The following is a 25,100-nucleotide window of genomic DNA, read 5'->3' on the forward strand; positions in this document are numbered from 1 at the left end:
GAGCAACAGCAGCCACACGGCAGAGAAACCAAATACCCCTGAACACAGAAGAATCATACAGGAGAGACAATCACAGCACAACGAAATAAGAGCTGAAGTGATAATGTAGTACAGACAATGTTTTGCAACAGTGCAGGACATAAAAGCCCAGCTGGGGTATTGTTATGTTTTATGAAAGAGAAGCCGGGTGAGTAGGAACTCAAACTGAAGCACTGAATAAATCCTGTGCTACAAACGCGTCGTTACTTCTTGCAATACAATCAGATGTTTAAAAAATATTCAAATATTTTTATCCTTTTATCCTAAATTTAATAACAGGAGCCTAATCACAAAACAGCAGCATCCACACAGTAGCCCCACATATTTAGTATGTTGTTTTATAGCCTTAGTTAAAAAGTACTGATGTTCCATTTTTTTGAATTCATTCAAACCAAAGCCAAAATGGCATCTAGCATGACTGAAGTGCAGTTCAAAAGAAACAAATTCAGTCCAGCCACTGGTGTAAATTTTCAAACATCAGTGTAGTCAAGATATGCAATTTAAAGGCTGATATTAAGACCATTGCTTGCAGTGTTTCAATAACGAATCATCTTCATTTGTTTGTTTTTTCCAGCAATTTGCAAGGTCAACTTTAAATACTATAACACCCATAAGCCTTGATACAGCCCAAGCGACTTGCACAGTGGAAAGGGTTGTGTCATATTCAGAATGTTTTGTCGCTTGTGATGTGCGACACCAATTAATTTCTATCTGATCCAATACCAAGTGATACCCAGGCTGGTATTGCTGATACCGATACCAATACCAATACTTTTTACATATTTTATTTCTAGTTTAATGTGACCTCCCCCCTCCCGTTTCTGTATTTAGAGAAATAAGGAGTAGGCTGTAGCCTTACCAATTCAAAATAATAGCTGCATAATGACAAGACATCAAACTACTATCATATTCTTTAATTATAATGAAAATATCCTGCTCAGAACTGCCGCTTCATAACATCATCATATTATTGTGACAGACTTAATCTCAGATGTTTAACGAAGTTTGCAGTGTTGCCAAAGTATTTCCGTCACAGAGCCGTAGCGCAAGCATGACTTTGACAGGCGGAAGGAGAAGTAGTTCCTATCAACCGAGTAGCCTATAATTAGACCATCCTGGTGACAGTAAGATACTTATGATAAAACACACACTCATTCCAAATGACTGTGTTTAGATATCGATCCTTTTATATGAGTATCAATCCTAGAGCAGGAAACGTTGGCATCAGAAATATCGATACTTTAGGATCGATCCACAGCAGCTGAACTGATCCAAAATTTATCCAAAAGGGAATAGATTAAATTTTGTAGATTTACCGAACAAATTCTACAAAGCTAAACCCAAACTACAATCCAACATTAGTCACACAGCAATCACAGTCTGAGGCTCCCTGATAAGACGTTACCTCCATAAAACAGAAAGAGGATGGGGGGGGGGGGATTTTTAGCAGACTAGCTAATGTATCTTGTAGTTGAAGTTAGCATTAGCTTCTCCTAGCCTTATGTGGCAAAAATCTAACATCTGGTGATTAGTGCACTACCTTATATGTAAATGAAGCTAGCATTAGCTTTAACTAGAACCATTGTCTAGCTTAGTAATCAGATGGGGTAACTAACAAGCTAACATTTTCTAAACACAAATCAGTCCATAGGATCAATGATTAAGTGATCAGTTCCCAATAAGTAATGGATAGTAATTAGTCCCTTACAGTCACTGACACGAAAGTTTCTAGACCTCCAATATGGCTGCCAGAGGGCTAACTCTATGGGCAGCTAAAAGGCTTACGTACCCTGATGGTCTGTGTGCATCTACAGCCAGCCAACCAGACACATGAACCATCACCTACCGCTGCTGCAGCCTGTCTGCCAGCTGACCTTGATGTTCAGTGGTTTGATCAAGCTGGCAGGCACTCAGTCAGACACTGGGAATCAAACCTGCGACTCAGAGACACAGAGCTTCTCTTCCCATGGACAGGTCAGGGTGGAAATTCCCAGCTATCCAAAGAATGCCGAGCCATTCTACTCTGCTACAGTCCACCTTCCCTTATGGGACACACACACACACACACACACACACACACACACACACGGATGACTCACTGTTTAACTATGTGTGTGTGTATTGATATGCATGCACATCAATTTGGCAGCTGCGACCTTGCACATTAAAGTCAAGGGTTTATAAAGAGAGCGAGAGAAAAACTGACCAGAGTCCGTGTTACAGCCTGCATAATATCAATGGAAGAAAGCAGATGCTGCGATTACATTCACTATTTTTGCCAAATTCCAGTTGCATTCTGGTACTTTTGGCATTCTCGGTCTAAGAAAGCTCAATGTGAGACCAAATATAAATACATTTAACATAGTTTTGGACAGATAGAGTGGAGTGACTGCTTTCTGACAATGACACGAGTATAGAGTCTGATAAATCGGACTCATAAATCAGCAGGTGACAGGATTTACCACACATCCAAAAACTTGCCCGTCTTGCAGTCCTGCGATCACAAGCTCCACGTGCATTTTTTTTCCAGCAGAATTTTCAATCACATTTTGCATTTTTTTTTGGAAGCCTCTTTTCCTAGCAGTGAAATATTGTAATTTTTTAAGATCCACTTTAGATTACATGTGTATCTCTTTGAATGAAATTGTATATTTATTGTAAAACAAAAAGTATATATGCTGTGTATATGGAATATATTTTTATTCCAATGATGCGTTCTAGATTATATGCATATGTTGGATATTTCCCAATACAATAATGTAGCTTGTGATAATACATTAGAGTCAGTGATGTGACACCTGTGATTTGTTCTCAATTGACAATCAAGCCACTTGCAGAAAAGATATAAATATATAGATATAATATGGAGCTCTTTAGGTATGTTATGTTAATTTGGATGAAAGTTTGTCTCTTCTGATTGTGCTGCTTAAGAGTTTGACTAATTCAGACAACATGAGCAATAAAATCTCATATGATGATGTTGATAAATGCAAATTCCAGACAATTTTACGACTGATTCTAAGGTCTGATATTTATCAAATTAATTTAAGGACATTCTGAGGTGGTTCTATTGCACCTGAACAAACGATATAAACAATACATGTTTGAAATGTTGCAGCACAGACATTTAATCCTACAGACTGCATGCTTCCTTACTCTCAGCTCAGCTCATCCCATCTCTTTTCATTGCAGATAAACATAAAGTGCCATTAAACACATTTAAACATTTTATTTTGACTTTAGGTAACCAATAACATCACACATCATTTAAATCTCTCCGCCACATTTTAACACGACACAGCTGCATTAACCCCTGACCTAAAACCACACATCAAAAAATACATAAATAGGAAGTAAACAGTTAAGATGAACCTCAATTTAACACTAGCTCTTAATAACATACAGAAACTGCCACTGATGCTGCAGCAAATGAACCAGAACCTACCAAACTACATTTACACAAAATATACAAAACATATACACGATGCATGTACAAGCAAAGCACGTATAGATGAAAGAAAGTAATCTTACAGCTTTATGAAAGATTAAACAAGAAAACGTCTCATCACCAACACATCAGCTCTTCATCAGCAGCCACCCTGACATTTATATTTCAAACATGTGACAACTATGACATCACTAATGACCTGCTAATTACCCTTTCCCCTACATTAGTAATGAAGAGCAGAAACACACAAGAAATCATGAAAGAGAGAAGTCTCATCACACGTCCACAAAACATACTGTAATCGACACTAGTGTCTGGATGTCAGCTAAACAAACATTTCCAAAATTTAACAAAAAAGCTAACCGAAAGAAGAAAACGTGACAGTTCTTCATTAGCGGCTAAATCCAATAAATTATTTTAATAATCGGTTAATCTGTTGGGTTATTTGTTGGATTAATTATTTAATAATTAGGTCAAAAATTTCAGTTACCAGAGATTAAAATGATATTTTATGACTTCTAACATTGTCTCATAGCTTCCAATAAACATCCAATATATTCAAAGAAAACAGACTTTTTAGCCTGATAATTCATGTAACTGACATCAGAACTGGGAATTAATCATTTTGTGTTGCATAAATATCAAAATAATTCAGAGAGAGATGACAACAGACAGTAATGGTTGTGGTTACGTTTGAAAGCACCACACACCTCCTAAAGGTCGTCAGTAAGCACATCATTTACAACATCGCAACATTTCATTTTTTACTTACTTCTTTTTTATTTAAAAGAAAAAGTAGTGTTGTGTTAAGACTGCAGTGTGTGTGTGTGTGTGTGTGTGTGTGTGTGTATATCAGCGGCATCAGTGTCAGATAATCTGATGCAGAAGGATTAAGTTAAAGCCTGAATGGTGTGTCAGGCTTTCACCGACCGGACAAAACACACGCGCACACGCACACACACACACACGCACACACACACACACACACACACACATACACACAAGTCAGTGGAGAAAAAACTGAATGACCCTACTGTCAGGGCAGCACTTTACGCACACATACACACGCATAAACAATGAATGTGTTTAGCGTTTCATACAAAAAAAGGTTTAGGAGAGTGTATGAAAGTACTCAGACACGCACAACAAACACACATTGACTTTTATCCTCCGGTACAGAGCGGAGTAACACATACATTACACACATTCGAAAAAATAAAACAAACACACATAATCCGTTTTCAGACTGATTTAATTTTAACCTTAAGTATGGAGACAGGTCCAACCCTAAAACTGAAAAACAGAGTGTAGTAATCTACAAACACACACTCATCACAGACAGAGACATGTTATCAGTGTTTGTAAAAAATGTACACAAATATGAAGAAAAGGAGCACGTTGACACACAAACACACACATTTCCTAATTCAAACACACACGCACACACTCATATAGCAACGGTTAACATCAGTCACAAAGAAAGGACATGTAAATCGCCGCATTTATACAAAAAAATATACCGCAATAAAATCTGCTTTTTTGTGTTGTTCAAATAACACAAACAGATGGAGACATAGGCTGCGCACACACACAGACACACACACACACACACAAACACACACACACACTGCATCTATTTATAAAGTTATAATTGCATAACACGCTGTGCTCTAATTCCAGACTACTGAGCACATAGGACGTCCACACACACTGGCTTCACTATAACACTCACTAGAACTCTCCTTTACTGTGTATTTAAGTGCACATGAACATGTGAAAAACACATTCTCATTTTACGCTTGCAAGTACACAAAGGGAACGTAAAGAGAAAGACCACACTATCAAACTCATGCACCTTGTGTCTATTAAACAACAGTGTCAACACACAAACACGCGTCAATTTGCATATATACTGCTGCAGGCATGAAAAGCTTTCCTCTGTAGTTTTAGTCATTTTAATATTTCCACCAGAAGAGGTTTCAAACTGCGTCTCTGAGTCGATGGCAGATTCATTAAAGTGACGTTACATAACACTGCAATCAATTTATAATTTCTGCAATTTTCCTACTTGTGTCTAAAAACAGTGAAACACATCAACACATTATTTCTGAATCTTTTATGGGTAGTGGTGGGATTTGATTCTCAGGATGAAATAAGATTTCATAAATAAAAAACACTACATTTCTAAAAACTTAAAAACTGAAATGAATTGTGAGATCAATATTCTTATTCAACAGAGGAATTCTATTAGACAGTTTGACCTCGACCTCTGACCCCCTCTTGAGTGGCTGTGGTTTATAACAGCAGCCTCTGCTGTTCGGCACTAAAAAAAAGCTAAATGTAAAATTAAAAGAAAACACTCTTTCTAGTGGAATTATAAACGTATTTAAATGTACAATTCTTAGCAATAACTGAAACTGAAAATCCATTTAAATCAACATATGAATATATTTTAATTTGAAAAGATAGAATAAGAAATATTACTTTGTATCTGACTATAATTGGAGCATATTAACTAAAAACCTATGAATAAAAAAATTAATTAAAATGTTCTCACGTTCGATGTGTCGCTTGTCTCAGAAAAGCAGCAGACACTAAATAAATTGCAGACCCAGAATCGTCAGTTTAAAGTGTGTGTTTCCTGTAGCTGCACATTGAGAGAGGACTGCAGGATTTTGGCAGGCTGCTTCAGGACTCTCCTAATTAAAACTTACTGAATATTCAAATGCTGTGTTAGCATAACAATAGCCGGCTGGCCGGGCCAGCTTTAAATGAGGCCTTTTGTTTTAGCCGAGCTTTCTGCTGCCTCATTAAGCCGCTGGAGCTTAAGTTAGCGAGCCGACAGCCGCTAACCGAAGCTCAGGCCTGGGCCCTCACCCTCCTCCTCTCTCCCCCTCGGCCCTCCCCCACACTCTCCCTAAACCAAAGCTCCAATTCAGCCTCTTCACTCTTTGGTCTCGCCGGGCCGCAGCTTGCTGCTGCAGCAGCAGCAGCAGCAGATCTGTCCGAGCCTTTCTGTCTCTTCTCTTAAACCCTGATCACTCTGCCCCAGTTTCCACTCGCTCCACTTCTCTGCCTCCATAACACACCGACCGGCCTGAGTCTGCTTTCACACAACCAGAGAATCACCAAAGCACCACAAACCCAGCCGGCTAAAGCCACCAACGAGCAACAAAAATAGGACACAAGAGGACAAACAACATTACATCATTACAGCAACTTTCTATTTCATGGGTTTTCTCTTTCTGCCCGTGGACTGCGGCTGTAAGCAAGCTGTGACATAGACAGACAGAGTGAGACAGGGGGGTAAAGTGAAGATGGAAAGGAGCTTGGCATTGGATCAAGACCGTCGGCACAATGTGCCATCTAGCAGCCAGCCGCCAAACAAAGCGGTGCCACACCGACCCCCGTGGCATCGCCAAACTAAAGAACTCCGGCTTCAGGCGAAGCTGCCACGATACAAAGAAGGCCCTAAACTACGGGGAGAGAGCGGGTGCTAAAAGTATAGGCTCCGGAGCGGATGGCCAACAGCGCGGGGCTGAAGCGCTTGGCGGCCGGATGGAGGCCGGAGAGCCGACAGCCGCCGAGAAGACAGAAGATGACTGTTAGTGTGGCAGTGTTCAAACAACAGAGGCTCTGTTTACAGCTGCACAGGTCACATCCGCAACAAAACCATGTGAACACAGATTACTGTTCACTACAGCATCAAGAAAATCTGAACATCCCAACATTTTCAGTATTTTCACAAATTAGTCTACAAAAATAAAAATGACAAAATACAGGGTGTAAAAAAGACTAAAGATTAAAATCCAAGAGTATAAATAATATAAATAAAACCACAAAATCATCGTCAAAAAACCGTCAAAATAAATGCAACATTAAAAACATTTTCTGTAAAAATCTAATCATACATTATCTCTACAAAAGAATTATTTAATTATTTATTTAATTAAATGCCTGCTTGCTGTCTTTTACATAAATATCCAAATTTTTGTGGACAAATATTCACAGCTTCACAGAAGGCCTGTAAGGTGCTGGTTCAGCCGTATTAATCATTTAAAAACTATAGAGTTGCTAATATGATACATTTGGACACGAATTATTACTTGATGAATATTCCTGTTCCCCCTGTACTCATCCTCCCTCTGTCTTCGCTGTCATCTCTTCACTATTTCCTATTCCGTTGCTCTTAATGTTATGTGAAGCAGAAATTTGAAATCAAATGTGAGACAATGGCAGACAGACAGAGGACGAGCAGTTCACTGACAGGTGGATCTGCAGGAAATGCCAGCCTCCATCTTCATTTACACCTGTGACTTGCAGACGTTCCTGCTGTTACAAGCGAAAACCTGTGAAATTCATTCACCTTCGCTTCGCTTTACACCCAGTCTCTCATTTCTAGCCTTCACTTCACCCCACCTCCACACACAGACACAGACAGACACACACACACACACACACACACACCCCTCTCTAAATCACTTCACCCTTTTACTGGTGTTTTACAGGTGGGGGTTACTGGGACACAGACAGACAGACGGACAGACAGGTTCACAGGAGGTCAGACAGCTTCATACTTGCTGGATGACTTCCTCAGATGTATTTTCCTTTTTGCATCCAGACAGTGAACTATGATTTTGAGACACTGTACAACTCAAAAATAACACTTAGAAGTACGCCGCTATGTACGCTTTACATATATAAATAGACATGCAGATGGGTAGACCTTCAAATTCCTTATTTTTAGAATTTGCTGCATTTAAATTTTTTAGTGGCCTGAAAATAACATAATTAATGACAGAACATCACTAATATTAATATTAAATACAACTCTCATGTAATTAAGGACAGACTTATTTTACAGCTATGCCTTAAATTTTCGGGGTTATGAGTAAAATAAGGGGGTTCTAGGCCTACTATAATAAGAACTAATAACAAACACAATATGAGGTCAAATTATGACGGCTTTGGGAGACATATGAAAAGCCACAAGCCCCTGAATAAAACACACAACCAAAAAAACAAGGAAAAAAAAATCCCACGTGTGTCATTTCGCTTCAGAGCAAAAGAAACATTAATTCAATTCAGTAATAAGACTCTTATTTTGCTGCATTCACGTCCATTAAAAAATTGCAATAAGCGACAGAGGAAGACAGAAATAAAGCTGCCAGCAGATTATTTCAAGCTGAGTCCGATGCGCGAAATCCAGCAGGCTAACAGAAGAAACGTTAGATTTGGGACTACTTTTTAAAAAAAATATTTGTTTTTCATAGCGGAGGTGAGACACCCCCCCCCCCCCCCCCACACACACACACACACACACACACACACGCACACAATATAAATACACATTCATCACATTTCAGAAGAGTGTGTCCAACCTTTGCTGCACTCTACAACAGCTACCGTCACATTCCCTTCTCCACACACACACACACACACACTTTTATTTTTCTGTTTTACCCCCAAAATAAACCGACCTACGGACAGAAGGAGCTCACAGTTCGTTCGCACTTTGACGCGCGGCGCTGAACCGAAGCGCTGTTAAGTTGGTGCGTAAAAAAGGGACACTCTTCACCTTCACACCTCCTCTCTCTCTCTCTCTCTCACACACACACACACACACACACACTCTCCTCTTTGCTTTTCCCTCTCTCTCCTCCTCCCTCCCTCTCTCCTTCTCTCCGTCTGACTCCCAAACCCTCGCGGAGGAAGAAAAAGAGAGGGCAGCAGGGATGGAAGAGTGTGTCTTACCGCTTTGCCGTTGTAGTAGTACATCAGTGAGCTGCCTGTCATCCCGGGGATGGTGTACGCACAATACATCGTTCCTCTCCTCCGCAGAAAGAAGAAAAACTCTATTTCTCCCTTTTTTCTCTCCGCGTGTCTGTCCCTTTCTCTCTCTGTTTTGGTTTATTACGCTCCCCCCGCCCCTTCTCTTTCCTTCTTCTCCACCTTTCTTCTTTTTCCTCCTCTGTTAGAACTTTTCTTGGATTTGTTATGATGTCAAACTCTTGCCGCTCCGCTCGCGTGTTCCTGCCTGCGCGTTTTTTTCCCCCGCCGACAATTCCTTCAGTTGCATTTTCCCATATGGCCGAGCCGAGGCACGCGGAATATGCAAAGTAGGCAGAGAGAGAGAGAGAGAGAGAGAGAGAGAGAGAGAGAAGTGCCCCTCCCCTTCTCTCTCTCTCTCTCTCTCTCTTCCCATCGCTCTCTCTCTCTCTCTCTCTCTCTCTCTCTTCCCATCGCTCTCTCTCTCTCTCTCTCACACACACACACGAAAAATGTACGGAAAGAGAGAGGTTGAAACGTAGCACACGCGCACACATAAACAAACATCGGCGCTCGCGGGCACGCGCGCGGTCGCCGACACTCTTTCAACTTTCCACAGTAAATCTGGAAGTCACCCCCCTCCCTCCCTCTCTCCCTCCCTCTCTCCCTCCCGCGCGCGGAGCTGCAGTGCGCCGCCTGCCTTTGAACTGAGCCGAATATTCACTTTTTCCACCGCTTTCAGACCGCGCGCTTCTTTCAACACACTCTTCTCCTTTTCACTCTTCCTCCCTCCTTTCGTTTTTTCTCTCATCTCTTCCTCCCTCGTTTCCTCCTCTCCTCCCTTGTTTCCCCCTCTCATCTCCTTCTTCCTCTCGTTTCTTTTTTATAAATTGTCAACAATTACCAGGTTCTACAGGATGTCCTATACAGACTTCTTAGAAGCATTTAAAAAGTCAAATCTAGCCAAATTTCAGAATGTATATAGTTTTTCTCTTCAGATTCCTCCTACACAGTCATATTAAACCCCTGTATTGAAGTGTATTTTAAGATTCTGTGTTTATATTCTCAGTAATGTAAACTGTCCTAACTGTGTAATGTTGTCAATATATTTCCTTTTCTTATGTATTCTTGTGTTTTAATATTTCCAGAGAAACCAGGTGTGGGTTGCTATGGTGACCTGCTAGCAGCAACCACCTGATGGCGGTGCTCTGACTGATCATCAGTTTTCAATTCACTCACCAAATGTCAGTCACTAGACATGCTGTCAGTGGCCACTGGATTTGTTATCAGATTCACTGTTCTGGTTTTGCTTCTTTAATCAAGAGCTTTTTGTCTTGTGGACAAAGCTGAAGCACACCTGGATCCATGAAATGAGTTTAAACTCAAATTGGCCAATAGGAGGCACCATAAATATGCTACCTCCAATTTATTGATCTGATTGAACGCCTGATTTTTTTTCTCATCCGCAATATTACATAAATCATAAGACAACTGGCTGTGATTACCTAATGTGGCTTTTTATGTAAATATAATTGTGTTAAAGCAACACTTTTGTGTGAGGAGCTGCTCAACTGTTTATTCGCAACAAGTTTCATTCCAACTGGTCAGATGGTGCCTTGAAAATTAAATGTAAATACCACAGAGCCTCCGTTGTAAGTCTGATTGACATCCAGGTTTGTGTACAGATCCAGAAACACAGACTCACCAGATTCACCACCAATCAGGTCTGCCATGAAGGACTGGGTTACTTCTAGTTGAATGAAATCAGGTGCTTTCAATAAGCTGGAACCTTTTTAGAACGAGAGTATTACAGAGATTAATGAGATAATTCTCTTCCAAATATGTTTGGTTTACCTGAGGAATTGTTTACAGCCTGATATTGATTGACTGAACTGATTGTGAACAGTATCATTGTTCCCTTAAACATACATCACAGCCAACAGCTGTGGCCTCCTGTCTCTTTGAGAACTTCGTTCAGACTGCAGGCCAAAGTGACCCAAATCCAATATTTTTGCTCATACAGTATGTGACTCAGAGCTGATCTTTTATGATAGTGTGAACAGGCCAAGTCACACGGAATCTGATCTTTTCCATTTAGCTGACGCTTTTATCCAAAGCAACTTAGAATTGCTATACATGTCTGGAACAACTAGGGGTTAAGTGTCTTGCTCAGGGACACAATGGTGGATGGGTTGAACAGTGGGGGATTGAACCCGGGTCTCTCACACCAAAAGGCATGTGTCTTATCCATTGCACCATCACCACCCCAGGTGGTTTGCCAGTTGGGATTTGGGCCACTTTCATATGTGGTCCAGATCGGCTCTTTTTAAATGCGACCTCAGTCTGGACACTCAGATCGGAATTGGTGCGACTTTGACATCACTCTAGAGCAGCTGTTCCCCCGCCAGACGGAGCTGCACTGAACGGAAAAGCTCCACAAAGGCCACGATCATACATGTGGCTCGCTTTCTTCTCTACCTTGCTATCATCTGCTCACAAATTCTTACACTTTCTTACACTTGAAATCCACCGGACTGCGACCTCTCTTCTGAGTTACGTGCATGCTACTTATCCAAGCAGAGGCAGTGGAGCGAGAGAGAGATAGAGAGTTGTGGGGCATTCGTGTCGTACAGCGCCAGAAACAGTAAAGAATGTGATGGAAATGACAGAAAGGTGTGAACATTAGTTATGATTCATGAGAGATGTGACCCCCAGAGTAAACCGGGTGAGGGCAATGAAATACGGGAGTCTCCTGTGAAATTCGGCAGGGTTAGCAAGAATGGGCTAACTGGGGCTAACCGCTGCTACCCTCTCTGTTTACTTCCGCACCACAGCGTGCTGCTGTGTGTGATGTCGTGTTATTCTCTGTTGCATGTTACTTTCAGGCTGTGGACAATTCACACTGGATTCTAATATGGGCCACATTTAAGCAATAATGTGAACTGTCAAACAAAAAAATTGGTTCTGGGAAAAAAATTGGAATTGAGTATTAAGGCCTGCAGTCTGAACGTAGCCTTTGAGTGAAGTTTTGAAAATACCGCTCCTACATGTCACATTTTCACGTTTTCATTAGAGCCATCCTGGTAAATGGCCAGTTCTTCAACAAGTAAACTTATCTTCATGTTTAAAATTGGTGCATTTTACTCTTTAAAAACATAAAAAGCACACTAACAGAAAGACCGATGTAGAAAAACAGAGTGAGGCGGAGAGAGAGAGGGATGCAGGCAGTCACCAACACAGTCAGACAGACAGTGGTTCAGTCTTCCAAATTTCATATTAACATCGTCATCATTCATCCTATTCAAACAAATATTAGACTCTAAAACAAGCGAGCAGACCCTCTCTCTCTCTCCTTCTCTCTCTCTCTTTCTCTCTCTCCCCTGTTTTCGGCTTTAATTTGATTAAAAAGCGGGCTGCAGGAAGGGGAGGGAGGGCTGATGCACATCTAATAAGTGGACCATCTGTCTGCAGCGCTGGCTGGCTCCCAGCATTGTACCCAACCAGACTGCATGGGAAATGAAAGGAGAGATGGAGGGATGGAGGGAGGAAAGAAGTGCAGGGGGAAAAGTACAGAACCCAAAAAGAGTGACCTGGTTGAAGAAAAGAAGCAGAGACAGCATTTTTAATTTTGTCTGACGCTTGCTTGGTCAACAAACCTGCAGAGGAGACGAAGAAGAATGAAGAGTGGTGGAAAGAGGGAGGAGAGGGGGAATGTGGAGGGGAAAATGTTGGAGAGAAGAGGAGAAAAGAAGGGTAAAAGGGAGAAGAGAGGAGGAAGTTCAGTGATCAGGGAGGAAATAGAGGGTGGAAAAGAGAAAAGAAAAGAGGAGAGGTAAAAGGAGGGAGGAGAGGAAGGGAAATGAGAAGAGAGAGCGGGAAAACGGCGGAGATGAAGAGAGAAGGGAGAAAAAAGGCAGAAGAAGAGAAAAGGAGGAAGGAGATTAGAGAAGAAGGGATGAGAAAAGAAAAGAGCAAATGAGAGGCATGTACAAACAAGGACTGAGGGGACTAAAGAGAGGAGAAAAGAGGTAGAAGAGGAGGAGTGGGGGAAAAGGGGAGGGGAAGGGGTGGAGAAAAGAAAGGAAGGTAGGGAAAAAGGGGGGCAAGAAAAGGAGGGAGGAAATAAGAAAGGCAGGGAGGACAGGAGAAAATGTGAGAAGAGAGGAATGTAGTAAGGAAGAGAGGAGAGAAAAGGAGGGAGGATTGAATTAGCGGAGGAAGTGAGTGGGGAGAAGTACAGAATGGAGGAAGAGAGGAGACGCGACAACGAGAGAGGAAAGAAGGAAAGAAGTCTGGAGAGGAGGAGAAGACGTGTGATGAGAGGGGAAAAGGTGAGAAGAGAAGAGAGAGAAGGGAGGGTGTGAGGAAGTGAGAAAGGCGAAAAGAAAAGAGGAGAGGAGACATTTAGCTGTGTAGTCCTTTCTGTTTTTAAAAACTCGTTCAAACTGACCTTTGACCTTAAGGTAGTCTAACAGTCACATAAGCACATAATGCCTTTACATGTCCTCTCTATTTAAGGTGGACCAGGGACATAAATGGGCCATAAACAGCCGTTGTCTCAGCAGTCTCAAGCCACCAAAGGTCATACTAGATATAACTTGTTCCATCCTCTTGTCATCCCTTTCTTCATTCACCCCCCCCCCCCCCCCCCCCATTTCTTCATCCTCCTTCCTCCTGTTTTCCTCCTCTTCTTCCCTTCTCTAGTTCCTCGTTCTCTTCTTGTTTCTCCTCTAAGCACCTCCTTTCCTCGTAACCTGCCTTTCATTCCTCCTACTGCCACTCAATGTCTACCCTCTTTCTCCTAATCTCATCCCTTTCATCCTCCTTACCTCCTATTCCTCCACATCACCCTCCTGATCTCTTTTTCCTGTCACTTGTCTTCTTCCTTCCTTCTTTCCTTCCTCCCTTCCTCCACCTCCCTCCTTTCCCTCACTTCCACCACCTTGTTTTCTTCTTCTCTTCCTTCCCTCTTTGCACTTTATCCCTCACTCCCTTTATCCTCCTCTTTTCTTCCTCCTCTCTTCCCCCACTCCCCTTCTCTCCTCCTCCTCCCCTTCTCTCCTCCCCCTCCCCTTCTCTCCTCCCCCTCTCCTTCTCTCCTCCCCCTCTCCTTCTCTCCTCCTCCTCTCCTTCTCTCCTCCTCCTGCCCTTCTCTCCTCCTCCTCCTCTTCTCTGGTGGTGAGATGACAACTAATCCCTGGTTGAATTATAATCTCACATTTCATCCTGATTTCATGCTGACAGGATTTTCCTTCACATTACGACGCCCAGTTGTCAATCTCTCTCTCTCTCTCTCTCTCTCAGCTCTCTCATCTTTCTCAATGTCTCTCGCCCTTTCTCTACATTGCTCTCCACTGTCTCCCCAGTTGTCTGAGTTTATTTGTGTCCTCCTGTTTTCTCAGCATCTTTCTTCTCCCTGTACTATTTCATTCTACCTGCTGTCTTTCCAAGCCCTTTTCCATTTTCCTTCCCTCTTTCTTGCATTCTTTCCTCTGTTTTTGCCTTCATTTTTCATTCCGATCCTCCTCATTTCCTTTGTAAGTCTTCCTTTTCTTCTTTCATTCTATTTTTGGAATAACTCTAAATTCTGTGCTCACAGAGGCCTTTAGGTGAGCAGTGCTCACCTAAAGGCCTCTCTCTCTCTCTCTCTCTCTCTCACACACACACACAGAATGATGGCACTTTGTTCTCTTCATACAGCCACCTTCTACCGTGAGCCTTTGATTTGAGTCTTTTTATGTTGCAGGTCTGAAATTAGAAGCAATAAAGTTATCGACAGGACAGAAGAGCAGAGAGCAGGCAGCTACACGCACACACACACAGAAGAAACATAAGGGTACACACTTTTATTTGAAACAGAATCACATGTAAGTGCTGCAAGGTAGATTGTGTGTGAGTGAGTGAGTGAGAATGAGACAGGTGAGATCGGCGCATAAACTGACAAAATCGCACTCCTTCTCAGTCATAATTATACTGTATGTCCATCCAGAATACATATGCTCAGAAATCACAGGGGGAAAAAAAGTCTTTTAACTCCAGATCTTACCTCAGAAACATCATGTTTACACATTTTCTTTAGTTTCAAAAGTAGTCCAGATGATTGTAGCCTGTATCATAGGATACAGTGCCGACACAAACCGTTGGTAGCTAATGTCAGGTGAAAAACAAACAGGGCTGAGGTGTAGCCCACATCTGACCTGTTAGCTTAATGTCAGAACTGGAGGTGGGTGAAGTGGCTAGCCGACTCAAAGTAGCTCCAAAGTTGCGTGTACATGTTTTATGTACATTTAGGAATCAGCTGGGTTTTGTTCAGAACTGGAGGATGAGAGATGGATCAAAGCTAGCTGATGATGGTCAGTAAATACCTCCAGACTGTTGTCTCCTTTTCTGTTTCTACACCTGTTGCATGCAGGGTGTCATTAATTACTTCTGCTGTTAGTAATTAGTAAAGTAACAATAACTTTATCAAGAAGTAATTGGCAATGAGTAATTGATCACATACAAGTAACTTTGTCGCAGCCTAGATAGATAGACAATAAGGCTGACAGACTAAAGGAATGACAGTGAGAGAAGAAAGAAAGAGAGTGTTCTTCATTCGGTGTAATCAGGATAAAAACCTGACGTGGCCTCAATTCTGACGGAGAAAATCAGACGCTAATTTTCCTCCAAAAAACCAAGTGAAGGAGACACTCACACACACACACACACACACACACACACACACACACACACACACACACACACACACTACTGAAAATGTTTGCAAAGGGGGTGCAAGTGTGTCTGGGAGTGTTTGAGTGTCAGGAGAAGTGTGTTTGTGTGTGTGTGTGTGTGTGTGTGTGTGTGTGTGTCTGGCATCCATCAGAACCACAGCTTGCCGAAAAAACAGTAAGCACAGTGCAGAGAGAGAGAGAGAGAGAGAGAGGGGCGAACGAACGAGCACTGCTGCATGCTAATTATGTATGCATGATTTAATCTGCAACTCAATAATATGCAAATATATTCATATGTTAGTTTCTTAATTAAAAATGCAAAGCAGCCCTTATGGTGATTTTTCTGTGATTTTCTTTTCAGCCTAACAAACGGAACATTTTGAGAAATTCAACAAATTGGAGGGAAGCACTTCGATGGGGGGGATGACAAAAACAGCCTAAAAAAATTTCCTACTTCCACTTCCTGTAGTTGTAGAAGAAAGGAGGAGCTGGAAGGGGGGTAACTTGTTGAATGAAGGTAAACTATGTCATGCTCCTTTAGTAACAATTCTGCTTGAGAAGTTACTTTTATGGCTAGGCATGTCATACGAGAGTTACCGTAATCACCACTTTCCCACTTGTAAATAGCATTCACGTCAGCATCCATAATTCATAATTATGACCTGTATACTCAGAGTTTTCTGCAAGCTCTTATGTACTCACTGTTAAATATTACACAAGTGCCTGTAAAGCCAAACAAACATCTCATCTCAGCCAAAGTCTGTCTGTCAAGTTAATTAAATATTCATTTAATGGATGTAGTGCTACATTGACAACACACAGTATTACAATCAAACTGCAATCAAACACCTGCCTTGAGTCCGTATAATGCTCATGGGATCTGTTATGTAAAAGTGACCTATAATGGACTATAATGGATGCCCCCATGCTAAGCTACTCTTAGCTTATCTCTTGTTTGAATGTCTTTTTGTACTTTGAATGAACACTTACTAAATTTGCCTTCACAAGATTGGATCAGAATTGCAACACTGTTAATTGTTTCACTTTTCCCACTGATGTTTAAGAATGATGGGTAAGAATAACACTGTGATTCTTACTGCTGAATCATTAATAGTTGCAAGCATGTAGGCCCGGGGCTGACTGTGAAAGTATCAGGCATGTTTGTCTTCTATTATTAGTATTATTATTATCACATGCAACCATTTTGCTACAATTACGCTTCACACAGCAGCTGCGGCTGTGTTTGCGACCTGACCTTTATTTTCTCTGTGAGAGGGAAGAATTTAGAAAGTTGCGTAGCACTGCGGGGAGCCCCCAGCTGCAGTAGTGCATGGTTCATGCGTAATATTCAGAGGGAACGATCGCGAACCGTTGATGGTGTGTTGGTTGTACTAGCGACACAACCCGTCACCCGTCAGTGATCGTTCCCTCTTGCTGGATGATGTCTGACACTTCACATGATCCATGATGATGAAATATAGAGATTACTGGCAATACAGCATGCTGTCAATATATTGGAGACCCCCCAAAATATCACAAATCATGCTTTTAGGGGAGCTGATGTCTTAGTAGTGGATCCCCTGTAGTTCGCACCCTGGGTTGACTGTGCAAGCAGTTCATTATAACCCATACTTTTGGTTAATTTTAGTATGTGTAGTAATTATGACAAGAGCAAAGGTCAGGTGACATAAAGTGTGAGAAAGTCAAATTTAGGAGGTGGATGGATGGGTCAAACAAAAGGACTTTCACCCAGGAGACCAGAGTTCGTGTCCCGTGTGAAACCAAGTCAGCACTGACTTATTTTATATTATTTTTTTTTTAAAGTTTTCACTTTATTTAAAGTTAAAAGTTAAGATTCGGCCCAGTCAACTCTTTACAATAAATCCTGACATTTCTTGGGCCTGACCTCAGTTCATTCAGCGCAGAGAGCAACATGCTGCTGATAGAAACACCAGCTCAGCGCTTTGTGTTCAGGTATACTTTACACAGAGCGTGCTCAGAAGGAAAACAATAATTACACATGAAGCTAATTCACGCCACCAGCATGCATTACAACCACACAACAAGGTGTGTGTGTGATTTAGGTGCGTGTTATGAGGCTGATATTCAGATCACTAAGATGCAGCCTTTGTAAAAACGCTCTCATTAGAACAAGGTTAAAAAACAACCTGTTGTTTATGTGTTAAATGTTTAATAGAATCTATTCTAATCTAATCTATTTACATCTTTCTTTCTTTCTTTCTTTTATTTTGTATGTTCAGTCTCTAGTTCTTTCATCTTGTACTCATCTTTAGTTTAACTGATAAATATCTCTCAAATTTTGTTTCTTTGTGATCACAAATACATTTTTTCCATGAGAAAACAGTTTTGACAGCTTGTCATGTTAAAATCTCACAGCAATTAGCTGTCTGCAGGCACCACTCTCCAAACACTACTTGGTGTTGCATTCAAGGAAGGTCTGACATCCGACATCATAATTAATAATCAACTGCAAAAAAACAAAAAAGGCCCTTGCATTTATGAGTATTGCTGTCAGAAACTCAAACCCAGTGCAGAAAAATAAAGGAAACATGGTTGCCTCATGTAGCTGTTCTCTCGGACATGTTAGCGTGTCTTTGAATGCACCCCAGAATTATCATGTTGGAACCTTTACTTCCTGCTCTTCTATCTTGATTTTATTTTGTATTTTTGTGTTTATTTCATAAAGATGTAACAGTTTATAAAAACCAACTAAAACATAATGTTAAAATGATTTCACTTCCTAAATGAAACTAAAGATGAAAACAAATTATGAAAGCAGGACTGAGTCTGACATTTTGGTGCAGCCGAGAAGGACAACTGAGAAATATTTAACACATTATCAACAACTTAAAGCGGTTTTGTCACCTCAAGTACAGGCTGATTTGTGTGTGTCAGTATGTATGTGTGACAACGTGATATTCATCGTAGCCTTGGAGCAAATCAGAGTGCCGCTCTATGCTGCCTTTTACTGCAGCCAAATATTTGGGCTCAGGAATGCACAAGGGAACGTTCACATTTGCAGCAGGCATTCGTGTGTGTGTATGTGTGTGAGTGAGTGACAGAGAGAGAGAGAGAGAGAGAGAGAGAGAGAGAGAGAGAGAAAGAGAGGTCTTTGTAGAAGCCAAGTATCCTCACAAGGACAGAAAGGCAGCAAACATCTTTAGGCTGAGGTCACTTCATTGACAAGAAGCAGTTGTGGAAGAAAATGATTTTCTAAAGAAAAGTTTAGGCGGTAGTATCAATCAACAACCAATTGCCTAACTAACTTTAAGTATAATTCATTGAAATTCTTGCCTCACTAGCTTTGACAGCTAATAGGGTTGCAGTAGGCCATTATAAGCTAACAGAGAGCTGGCTAGCATAATATTAGTAGGGTTAACGTATCAGCAATCCAAAATCAACTTACAGGGCACAAACATAGCTGTCCTGGCCGCAGTGGCTGTAAATCACTTCAGTACTGTCTCGGAGGCTGTTTCTGTTCACTGTGAGGCTGCTGATCATGGTTCCTATGCCTGCTTGCCTTGCTCTAGGTCAGGTGCCCATTCCGGACTCAGTCAGCTACTAGGACTACTTAGTGTGCCTGGTGCACACTAGAGGATTTTCAAATCATAATTGATTTTAGAAACGTGGGATACCAGAGATACAAGGACAGAATAAACTGTATTTGTTATGTTCTTTCTTGGTGTCTTTCTTTTTTTCTTCTCAGCTTCCTCCGTCAACGTCCTCTTCGGTTTCTTCGCCTCTACCATTAACTAATGTTATGTCCATAAAGGCTGCAGAGCCTGGTGATGTTACCCGGCTCCAGCATGACACCCCCGCCGCTCTTCACCAGCAGCAGCATTATGTTGCTTGAAACTTGGGTGGCAAGCTCGCCAACAAAACTAGACAAAAAACAGACGCAAGAGCACTTACAGTAACGTTACAGATGTCAGAGTATCTAGTAAGTTTGCTAACATCAACTCGAGTTTTACAGCTAGCAGCTAAACTACTGTCCGTCAAACTTCTGGCTGATTTAGCTCGAGTTGACAACTTGCTAACACAGGCAAACATCAAGCAAGTGAAAAAAAGAAGACACAGCAGGCCAGCTAATACGTTATTAATTAGTAGTCCAACGGCAAGAAGCCCAGCTTGGCATCTGTCTTGCATCCTTTAAGCTCTTTTAGCTCACGCCAACGAGTAAAACCCAGTCAGATATTTACTTAATTTGTCCGGTCTCTTGCTCGGTCATCTTCCTTGCTTCCTCTGATGTCTTCTTCGGACTCTGCTTCTGCCATGATATCCATACTAAGAATACCAAGCTAGCTTCTTCCAAAGAACTCACAAGAACTTGCAGCTAGCTTACTGATGAGTTACGTTGGTGTGATGTGGTGCGGCACAAGCATTACACCATTCTGGCGGAAGATGTCGTGCCCAGGATTTCAATACTACATTCTTTCCCTATTACAAGTCAAAATGAATTTGATTGATGTTAAGATAAAAAATATTACATAATGTTGCTTTAAGTGAATTTAAAAATGGACTTTTATGTACAACTGAATATCCTTAGAAGTAAAATAACAGATCCAAAACATGTGTGCAGTTGTTTTATGTTTGTGAAAGGTTTAGTTTTGTGTCAAACAAAAGTTCTCTTTGGGAAAAAGAGGCGCAATCCACATGCGCACACCCATGCATGCACGCATGCACACAGTCATCCACAGCAATACGTATCATACAAGCAAATGCCTTGTAATTCAATTAGTCCGTTTCCTATCTGACACAAAATGGCGGACCAATGCGCCAGTGTGGGACATTTTGGGGCAGAGTGCCAAGCAAATAGCTTATACACACACAACACACAGTCCCCCCCCCCACCACACACACACACACACACACACACACACTTTTTGTGTGTCATTTCTTCAACACAATAGGTATGTTACAAGCAGTTCAAAATCAAACTGACTTGACTTAGTGAAGGGAAAACGACAGACAGGCAGATACTTTTAAGGCATTTCTGTAGTGTTTTCAAGTGGAATGAGTCAGTGAAGCATCCACACAACATAACTAAACACACAGCTGTCAGTCTGTGTGTGTGTGTGTGTGTATTTGGCAGTCAAACCATGAGGTCATCCCTGGCTGAAATTGCTCTCTGGGTTTCTTTAGGATAAACACTGAAACTGCTGCAGGACAACGGCACCATTCAAACTCAAGTCGCTGCTTTTTCTCTGCCGAGTCCATTATTGTTTTACATCAGAACTACACACCGAGTGCATTATGGCTCTTATATGACCACTTACCAAAGAACAAAAGAGCTGTATTTAAATACTCCTCCAAGTGTAAGCATTCAGTTTAATCCACACACAGTAGGTTAGTTTCACTTGTCACCTGTGGCATGAAGCATTTGTACTGTTGCTTTAGTGAGCTGCAGTTAAATGTACCTGGTGCACCGATTTAGAACAAACTGTTGCTACCAGGAGAAAACGCACATCAGGATCACATGATGGTCATCTACAACTGCAAAACTAGCTATTTAATTTAAATAACAACAATACTATTGTATTGTTCATTAAAGACTAAATTTCTGGTCCATTTGTTTACTCATTTAAAGAACATATATTTTGTACTAATGTTATTAAAAAACAAACAAAACAGAGCTGTGGACATTTTCAATGCATGTCAAACCTGCACACGAATGCTCTCTGTCTCTCTGACTCTCTGACTCTCTCTCTCACCCCTCCCTCTCTGTCACCTCTTTCTCATTTCATCTTCTGCCAAGGCCCGGTACAACACCGCTAATTTGAGCAGCATGCTAACACACGCACACACACTTCATTTTCAGCACCAACTCACACACAAGGAGGTGAGGTTTATGTGTGTTTTTTATGTTCTTCAGATGGTTGTTTATATATAACTGCAGTCAGTTTAACAATGAGACCAAACTGACAGAGTGGACATTATTTTACTGTATAAATGTTTTTTTTTTTAATTCTCTTTTGGAGACTGTCAGCTGGAGTCACAACAAATGAGCTGGTTTGGATGTGAAAACTTTTTAGTTCGTCTTTGAATATTTTTATTATTTTAATATTATTATTATTATTATTACTTTATATTGTTCTACATTAATAGAACAAAGTGAATTTTCAAGCTGCAAATTTTCATGCTAAACACGATGACTCCTTCATCAAGACCCTTTTATTTTACGCGTGTTTAAGTGTATGAGGTATTTCACGTGTAGGAAACACACACACACACACACACACACACACACACACACACACACACACACACACACACACAGTTGAAATAAAATCAAAATACCAAAACTTAGTCTATGTTTTCTGTTCTGATGCTGTTAAAGATTTGTTTGTGTCTATAATACTATATTTATTAATATACTTAAGATATCTTTTAATTATGATCATTGGAGACACAAATATGTTTTTTGTTTATTTTTAGATGAATAACTCAAACAAAAAGCACACAAAAGTATGTGAACAAGTAGTAGAAACAGCTAACAGACAACAGAACCCCACGGTAGTTGAATGGCAGGGTCTGCGGCTCCTCTGTGGTATCTGGGGCCGCCTAAAGGGGGCAGTATGGCTTACCAAACAGCTTCCCTGCACCCCCCACAACATCACCATCCACCCCCCCCACCCCATCCCTCCTCCACCCTCGGCCCACCGGGAACCGCCGGCTCTCCTACTGTGCCTTCTGCAAGACCTGGCTTAATTTAATTAACGCTGTCGACTTTAAACAAAACCACATCTGAGCCGAGAGAGAGAGAGAGAGAGAGAGAGAGAGAGAGAGAGAGAGAGAGAGAGGGAGAGAGAGAGAGGGAGAGGGAGAGGGAGAGAGAGGGAGTAGGAAATAGCCAGAGATGGGAGCAGATCGCCCCGGTCAGATCGCTGATAGGATTTATTCGGTTCAGGGCATGAAAATATTCTACCTTTTCAGGTGGTTTCAGAGATGAGACCATAAAAAAAGACACCCCAGGATTCTTTCTTTAAATGACTAAAATCAAAGGAAGTCAAGGTCTGTTTTAAAGGCTGGTGCTAGGGAGCTGAAGATGAGACTCCTCTGGATCCTCTAGAGTAAAACTAAAACACTAAATGAGGAGCTTCAGGTAAAAGTGTGATTTTATGATTATTTGACATTTAAAAAAAGGCTCGTATTTTAGCACAATGCTTTCTCTGTGTTTTAGAGATGCTTTACAGGAATGAAAAATTATGTTGAATTGGGAGGATGAAATGAAAAGAAAATGCAGACATTTTTTTTTCAGAATATCGTGTGAGGTGACTAAAGCAGCATTTGAGCCCAGCGTTCTGAATTGATTAAAGATAAAAAATAATCGATTAGTGACGAGGGGAACTTCTTTGACTTCTACACTCCCCATTTCACAGGTTCTGGATAAATTACATGTACGGCCTTTTTGGGATTTAAGTCATATAATCATCTTAACAAAATGGTGACATTTCACAAACACATAACTCATACTTTGTGATGAGTTATAATATTTTTTTTAAATTTTCTCTTGATGGATAAAATGCAGATTTTTTATACAGTATATTTAAAAAAAAATGCTTTATTTATTTATTTTATTTAATTTTAAATGAGACTGAATGTTTAGACTTACAGTTATAAATAAAAGCACATTTTAATTTTGGAAAATGTATTATTGATAATAATGGACACAGTGTAAATATCAGAATTTGCAATTTGATAAGAAAAAAAATCAGATCAAGTTCCAATCTTGTTTATATCAAATTTAGAGACAACAAAATACAAATTCTGAAAGAAAAGACAATCCAGAAAATAATACGGCAATTTAAACAAAACCCACCTTAATTGAATCAAATTAAGAAAGAATGTATAATTTTTAAATATTTATCTTTCATAAGCAGGTTCCACTTTATTTAAGTTGTAAATATTATGATGTAAAATAAAACATTTACTTCAATTATGTCTCAACTGTGTTATGGAAATATTTCATATGTAACTATCTTCACATGTAAACCCTCCCTGGGTACAGTTAAGCACAAACCAGCTTAAAGACTGGACCCAGTGTCACCGTGACAGAAAGGGAGGGAGTGTGTGTGTGTGTGTGTGTGTGGTGTGTGTGTGTGTGTGTGTGTAGTACTAGATCCAAAAAAGAGAGAGTAAGATAAAAAGCATTAAACGGACTACAAATGGACATTAACACACATGCTGTGACACATTTGATCTTATTTCTATTTCATTTAATAGCTTTGTTTTCCTGGTTTCATTATAACCATTTTTGGGGATAATCTGGATATATATGTGTGTTTTGTTGTTTATTCAGTCAGCATTAGCAAAGCTCTGAGGAGGAGCCAGAGACTCTATCAGCCTGAACAACAAATTAACTAAAACAATAATATCTAAAGGGGAAAAAGTGTTATATTTCCCACACCAACAAAGAAAAACAACAGCGCGACGGCACTCTGCATCCTGCTAATGTTAGCAACTGATGCCTAATTTCCTTTTGATTACAAAGACATCCCACGCTCTCCTCTCAAGTGACGTTTAATTGTTTCTCAAAGTAAATCATCAACTCAGCAAACTAAATTTGACAAACAACAATAACAAACTTGCAGCGCAGGGAAACAGGGTGGGGGGTAGGGGTGGTGGTGAATGAATAAAAAAAAAAGACCCTTTGCCTGCAGTGGATGTGAAACAGATGAAAGAAGACTTTTTGCCTTAAATGAAGTGTGTTCACAGGATGGAGCATATGGAAGGGCAGCAACACAACCACAAGAAAACAAGTTTAAACACACTACACTAACACTTGAATCTAAAGTCATTAGAAAAAGTTGAAATATAATGCAAATGCAAGCAGAAGAGCCAGTGTGTTTGTGTTCTTTATGTTATAGACTTCAAACAATAATCACAAACATAGCAAGTCAACTCAATACCAGTGGTTTTCAGTTTCTTATCTGAAAGGGTTAGGGGTTAAAACAAAGAGAGACACATTCAAAAAGATGAAGATGTCACTCAATATCGAGCCACCAACTACCAATAAACTCAAATTTCTCTTTTTTACAGTTTGATGTAAAAAATCATTTAGTGCTCAAGTATAACTACTTGTTTAAGAATTTACTGGGTAGACTAATATA

At 40.6% G+C, this 25,100-nt stretch overlaps 1 protein-coding gene across 3 annotated transcripts in view; it reads right to left on the reverse strand.

Annotated features, from left to right (window-relative positions):
* The window catches only part of LOC123981413 (transcription factor 4-like), a 245,674-nt gene that overhangs the window by 79,079 nt on the left and 141,495 nt on the right, over positions 1–25,100 (reverse strand). Inside the window, exon 1 of one of the 3 annotated variants that reach the window (XM_046066217.1) lies at positions 9,242–9,583. The exons of the other annotated variants lie outside the window; for them this stretch is intronic. Coding sequence (XP_045922173.1) covers positions 9,242–9,310 — 69 coding nt within the window. The 5' untranslated portion in view covers positions 9,311–9,583. Of the gene's footprint in view, positions 1–9,241; positions 9,584–25,100 lie in introns of those variants that run through there. 3 annotated transcript variants of the gene reach the window in all.

Source organism: Micropterus dolomieu, linkage group LG13 (assembly GCF_021292245.1).
Source record: "Micropterus dolomieu isolate WLL.071019.BEF.003 ecotype Adirondacks linkage group LG13, ASM2129224v1, whole genome shotgun sequence".
NCBI lineage: Eukaryota > Metazoa > Chordata > Actinopteri > Centrarchiformes > Centrarchidae > Micropterus > Micropterus dolomieu.